At 48.7% G+C, this 6727-nt stretch overlaps 1 protein-coding gene across 1 annotated transcript; it reads left to right on the forward strand.

The window, feature by feature from the left end:
• Nucleotides 1-1312: 1312 nt before the first annotated feature.
• LOC132296264 (uncharacterized) lies at nt 1313-3402 on the forward strand. Its single transcript, XM_059794475.1, has 4 exons — nt 1313-1661; nt 1776-2075; nt 2196-2639; nt 2696-3402. The coding sequence occupies exons 1-4, from the start codon at nt 1313-1315 to the stop codon at nt 3400-3402; spliced, it is 1800 nt and encodes a 599-aa protein (XP_059650458.1).
• Nucleotides 3403-6727: the final 3325 nt, after the last annotated feature.

The following is a 6727-nucleotide window of genomic DNA, read 5'->3' on the forward strand; positions in this document are numbered from 1 at the left end:
CGCCCTTTTGCCACCTTTGAGGCTTATTACATGGATGCGTTATTCTTCAATGACCTTGATGACTGCGCGTAAGACTGTGATGCAACCATTATCATTACTCCTCTACCCACCTGGGCTGACGCCCAAAAGGGCATTTTTCACCCTCCCTCTCTCGTTCAGACAGGCGATGCCCCACATAAATGCAAACGCGTTCGCCTCCCCAACGGTCGTGTCATTTACCGTTTATGACGATGCCCGAGGTCAGCAGAGGTTCACGCTACTGACTCCCCAGCGTATCAACCTCGAATTCTCGAGAAAGCACCGCTGCCAGATCTTGTTGAAGTTAATCTTGCCTATCCTAATGAGCCGCCTCGCATCACGTTCTTCTCGGGTACACTCAGCTCTTAAGATAGATCTCACCTTGTCTCTCTTGCAGGAATTTCGCGATGTATTTGCATAGACATACAGCGAAATGCCAGGGCTTCTCCTTTGTTGGTCTCCCATCATCTCAATGTTTTGCCCAATGTTCGCCCAGTTAAATAAGGCTCGCGAACCTTCCGGCCAGACCTTGAGTTGCAAATTAAAGATGAGGTCCAAAAGTTGTTAGCGGCCGGCTTCATCAAGCCTATCATCCAACCCACGTGGTTAGCCAACATCGTTCCTGTGCAGAAGAAGAATGGCCAACTCAGGGTGTGCGTTGATTTCAGGGATCTCAACAAGGCCTGCCCAAAGGATAACTTCCCTTTACCCATTATTGATACTCTAGTCGATGGCACTGCATGCCATGAAATGTTCTCTTTCATGGATGGTTTTAGTAGTTACAATCAGATCCGGATGGCCGAGGGTGATGCAGAAAAGACAGCCTTTCGAACGCCTCTTGGTAATTTCCACTTCACTGTCATGCCTTTCGGTTTGAAAAATGTAGGTGCTACATATCAACAAGCCATGGCTGCTATCTTCTATGATCTACTCCATCACAATCTCGACGATTATGTGGACGATTTGGTGGTCAAGTCTAAACGGAAAGCCAATCATCTCCATGACTTACGCTAAGTGTGCGAGCGTTGCCGCCAGTATAATCTCAAAATGAATCCCCTCAAATATGCCTTTGGCGTCAACCATGGCAAGTTCTTAGGTTTTATGGTCACTCGCCAGGGTATTGAAGTCGATCTAACAAAAGCCAAAGCAATTCTTGACATGCCATCTCCAACGACTTCTAAGCAGCTGAAGAGCTTTTTGGGCAAATTTTTTTTTATTTTTGTCGATTCTTGCCAGCCCTCGCAGAGGCCATACACGCCTTTAGTACCCTTGTTAAGGGAAAAATGAAGTTCTCATGGATGGATATTCATCAGGCCGCCTTCGAGCGGATCAAGCACGTGCTATTGTCCCCGCAGATTATGCATACTCCACAAAAGACCAACCCCTCTTACTGTATGTTACTTCTACACCTCAATCCATTGGGGCACTACTCACACAGGAGATTGGTAATCAAGAACGCTCCATCTATTACATTAGTCATCTGATCCGTGACGCTGAAGAACGGTATTCCCTTATTGAAAAACATTGTTTCGCCTTGGTCTTTGCCGCGCACAAATTTCGGCACTACTTCCTCGCCTATCGCATCATTCTCATCACTAAATGCGATCCCTACAGGCACCTTCTCTCCAAACCTATGCTTACAGGCAAGGCCGCATGATGGCTTCTCTCTTTAGCAGAATTTGACATCACCTGCCAACAGCCGAAGGCCATTAAAAGTCAAGCTCTCGCGGATTTGCTCGCTTAATTCCCCAATGCAGCTCATGAGCTGGTGGATGAACAGTTACCTCTCGATGACCTGCAGGTCGCCTCTCTTGAGCAAGCTCAGGAATGGCACTTGTCTTTTGATGGTTCTTCCACCACAAAGGGCGGAGGCGCGGGCATTGTGCTCTCCTGCCCGACCCTCACCTTTATCGCTGCTGTCAAACTCGACTTCAAGTGCACTAACAATGAAGCTGAATATGAAGCACTCATCCTGGGGCTATTAACAGCACTCGATAAACAGGTCTCCCGGTTATGCATCGATGGCGATTCAAAGTTGATTGTCAAACAGACTTCAGGTGATTTTGCAATTCGGGAGTCCTCTTTGGCCTCGTATCGTACAATAATTCAAAAGCTTCTCTCTTGATTCACCACCGTTCACTTGGCTCATGTTTCTTGATTTGTCAATCGATATCCAGATGCTCTTGCTACGCTCGCCTCCAAACTTGACATCTCTGGCCCCACACAACAAATCACTGTTCATAAACAAACACAGCCTGCCATCGCCAGTTTGCTCCCTCTTGAAGATATCAGTGATTGGCGTCGCCCAATTATCTATCAAATGCAGACCTTCACCGGTTCATTACCCCTTACTCAGCTCAAATGCTTTCATCTGATCCAAGGAGTCCTTTATCATCGATCCCCTCTGGCATCTTCAGTCGCAGTCTCGGGGACGCCGAGGCTCGTGAAGTTCTTCACCGTGTTCATCAGCAACAATGCGCCACTACTGATATCGCTCTTTACCGGCGGCTCCAGCGCTAAGGCTATTACTGGCCTCAAATGTCCAGTCAGGCTACCGCATTGCAGCGCGCATGTGTTGCTTGCCAGAAATGCCCTGATGCAACTGAGGTCCTCGAGCTCGAGTTAGCTGATTGGCGGACCCCCTTCATTCGTTACCTCTAACATGGTCATCGCCCAGACAATCCAACCTTGGCCGCCAAGCTCAAGCACCAAGCGCCACGCTTCCAAGTTTGCGATGGTAGTTTGTTCCGCCTTTCTCGCGAAGGGCACCTCCTGCGATTCCTTGCTGGTGCTGAGATCCGTGAAGCACTTCATCAAGCTCACTCCCTCGAGCATCAGGGTGCCTACAAATTATTTCAACACTTGATCCACAAGGGGCTCTATTGGCCAACTATGGAGTACAATGCTAAGATGCTTGTTCAACGATGTCAACTGTGTCAATACCATCACCATCGGATCCATACTCCCCCAACAGTACTTCATCCACTTGCTGCCCCTTGGCCCTTCCACACTTGGGGTCTGGACCTCATTGGCCCAATCAATCCTACAGTTCATCAAATGCATTGGATTCTCACAGCTACAGATTTCTTTTCCAAGTGGGCTGAAGCATTCCCCTTGCGCCATGCCACAGGCATCGCTGTTACAGCCTTTATTAGTGAAAATATCATTTGCTGGTTCGGCATCCCAGCGATCATCTTCTCAGACAATGGCACCCCCTTTGTTAATTATTGGGTTGCTCAGCTTCTTCAGCAATATAACATCACACAGCGCCGATCTTCTGCTTACTATCTCAAAGGCAACGGCCAAGCTGAAGCAACCAACAAATCTCTCCTTAAAATCATCAGTCGCACGGTCGCCGAGCACAAGTCTAATTGGGTCGATTAGCTGCCCTTAGCTCTTTGGGCCCATCGCACCTCCAAAAAGTGCGCCACAGGCCAAACTCCTTTTTTCCTTCCTGTACGGCACAGAAGCTATTCTCCCAGTCGAGATTGTTATTCCTGCTACTGCTTTGGCCGCTCGAAGTGAGGTTGACCACTTCACTCATCTTGAGGCCTTAGATGAATGACGGGAGTTAGCACGCCAACATCTCAAGGTCTACCAACATACCTTGGCAAAATCTTATAACAAGCATGTACGACCTCGTACCTTCCAGGTCGGTGACCTTGTTCTTAAAGCTGCTAAACACATTATGCACAATACCTCTGCCCCAAAGTTCACCCCCAAATGGGAAGGGCCCTATGTTGTTATTAAGGTCCAACCCAATAGTTACTACAGACTGCAGGGTGATGGGCGCAAGGCTGAACCCATAAATTCCAGTTGGCTAAGGCTTTACCACAGTTAGTTCTTTTGTACTTTGTGTTAGTCCTATATCAGAAATAATATATGCAAGTTTGTTATCACACCATTTCTATAACTGCTCAACTTTCATTCAATAACAAAAGCTAATACATAATGGACCTGCTGGTTATGAATCTACAATCATTAGCCTACTCATAACTTAGCAGAATGGTTGCATCGCCACCAAGCTCGTTGTATGTCTCTTCTACCAGAGCCTGCTGTTGTTCTGCCATCGACAGGCGAGCCTGAATATCTTCCATCATACACCTGTCTCGCGTAATTTGGGCATCTAACTCTACCATCTCCTTTGCCATGAGAGCTTGCCTTACCACTCTCTCGCAAGCGTCAAGTCTCCTATTCAGTCATTCTATTTCCACTCGGTCCTTGAGCAACTCAATTAACTCGCGGGCCTCCTGCATTACTTCATTTGACCCCTCCCCTTGCGCCACAGTTGCAAATATTTCGAGTACTCGCCCTAAGGCTTCGTACCTAAAGCGATGGAACATCGGATGCCTCCTTCCGATCGCCTCCACCATCGCTGGTTACGCTCGGTTTGCCACCTCTAGCAAGGGGATGAAATGTGCCCCAATCATCACTCCTCGCCAGGCTGTCTCCTCTGTCACAGCCATGGCAAGATCCACCCCATTCTGTTGCCTCCCTTCTACTGGGGGCACTCTACCTATCCCACTATTTTTTCCATTTTCAGCTTCCTCGCCCGACACTCGCCTATTCAAGGTACTGTTTGAGCCTTCCAGGGAAGATTGCAATTGCAGCACTTCCACCTCGTGAGGGCCCATCTATATCTCCGCTTCTATATCTTCCAACCTCACGGTGTCTCCTGAGGCCTACTCTTCCACTGCTACCTCTTCTTCCTCCTTCGCATTGGATGCCCCCTCACCCGGGTATTCTAATAGCAGTGTGGGCATCAGCAATCTTGGTATCGAGGGCTTCTCCACTCGTGGCATACACAAGATGGTTATCGGCGTCTTCTTTACAATCTGTAGCCGACGTCCTGCAACCCACAAATGATATTAATTGTAATTCAAAACATGGTAAATCGAACCATCACTTTCACTACTTACCCATCGCTATCCGGATCAGAGGCAAAGAGCTCTCAGCTGTCATCAGTCGCCTGACGATCTCTCTTTTCTAGCCCCCGGCAGCTAGCGCTGCCCCGACACCTCCACTAAACTTTTCGCCTACGCTCGATGCCTCCGTCGTCTCCCCCTTTTCTACCCTCGGCGAGGCATCATCACTATTGAGTTCCACCACTTCTTTTGTCTCCCCAATTGACTCTTCATCCTCTGACACTTGGATTGCTGAAGCTTTCCATTTTTGCCATCTCCGGTCAGCGATTGACTCTTCACTGACCACTTTCTTGGACTGGGCCTCCGTCGATGCCCTTCTATCTGCTCTTGGCTCGACGGGTGCAACGGAAACATACACCTCGGGTACAACATCATACGCTACATTGCCCATTTCTGCAGCCAAGGGAGCCACTATCGATCTATGGCCTCGCTCTCCTGGCCTAGGCATGTGCAGGGACACATCATCCTTGTATATAGGCATGGGAGCATAAAGACGAGGAGTCTATAGGCAAAACCTCCTGAAGGCCCCCACGCAATCTACCCAAAATCACCTGTATTTTCCTATTATATCCCCATGACGATTTCGCGAAGGAATCACGATACTGCCATTTTCTTCCTCAGATAGGTCATATAGTCCACTATACCGGAATAAGACTTTGTCAAATTCATCATATCTTCCTACCAAGCCACAGTAGCTTGGAACCCTTGATCATAGCCAAATTGCCTGGGTACCCGCCTTGGGTTGTACACTTTGCTCATATCGCCTAGCTCAAATCGCCCGTGCAGATGTCCTGGCAGCACCACCAAGGCAAAAGTTTGCTCATCTGCATCCCCCGTTTCTTGCCTTGGCATGAACACTCTCAAATCTTCCCAATAGATCCCCATGTCCGCCACCCCTGTTAGCTCCTCTCGATAGGGCCTGAACACAAACTCTCGCTCGGAGTCTATCACTTCCCCAAGTGCCCGCTTATACATCCGCCCTGACCAACGTCTTCCTCGTGCCCCATGGTCGCTCAACTCCAAGGGTAAAGGGCCATACGCAGGGAATCTCTCATACAAGAACATCAGTAAAAACCCACTGGCTTCATAGGACACCATGGGGTAGCGGCCAGTCAAGCGCGTGCTATCCTCAGCAATCATGTCCAATCGATGGTACAGTGTCCCCAAGAATAATGGCCCCAGTAGGATCGCAATCCCACTTGCTATCTTCACCGCTATCAGACACCATCGACTCAATGGTGTATCATCTGGGGTCCCTGGGAATATATACTTGGATAACCAGCACAATACATATGCTGCGAGCTCTGTAGGATGTCCAATCTTGTCTCCATCAACAAAGGGACGCTCGGACTTGTCCCCCTTGAAGGAAGGCTGCGGGTCCTTGAACCAGTAGCATATTGAGGCTCCTGTTGTACATTTTCTGGCTCCTTCCGCTCTCTCTTCATGACTAGCCCCCTTCACATTAAAAAAGGACCCATAATTCTTGGTTTTCTCCAACCCTTCCTCTAATGTAGTCATGATACCCTTCTCCACTTCATCTATCGTCAGGGGCACTGTATATCCTCTACCCATGGCATGCAGGCCAAGTAATTGGGCCACGTCTTCCAATGTAGGTGTAAATTCTCCCCACTTTGCCACAAACGTGTGGGTTGCACGACACCATCTCGACATTAGCAATTCCAATCCTGGGGTATCGCGCGACACTTTCAATTTGCTGGACAGACGCATGGCTCGTGCAACTCGTGCTTGTCGTAACCATAACATATACATTTTGTGGCTGAAGA

This window comes from Cornus florida, unplaced genomic scaffold (assembly GCF_030987335.1).
Source record: "Cornus florida cultivar Cherokee Brave unplaced genomic scaffold, ASM3098733v1 CherokeeBrave_3.0.0_Hap2_Chr02, whole genome shotgun sequence".
NCBI classification, from domain to species: Eukaryota; Viridiplantae; Streptophyta; class Magnoliopsida; order Cornales; family Cornaceae; genus Cornus; species Cornus florida.

Coding starts and splice junctions, on each gene's coding strand:
- LOC132296264 (XM_059794475.1), top strand. CDS start 1,313: ATGGATGGATATTCATCAGGCCGCCTTCGAGCGGATCAAGCACGTGCT. Junction 1,662..1,775: donor CTCCAAACCTATGCTTACAG/GCAAGGCCGCAT, acceptor TCCCCAATGCAG/CTCATGAGCTGGTGGATGAA. Junction 2,076..2,195: donor GATTGTCAAACAGACTTCAG/GTGATTTTGCAA, acceptor ATCGATATCCAG/ATGCTCTTGCTACGCTCGCC.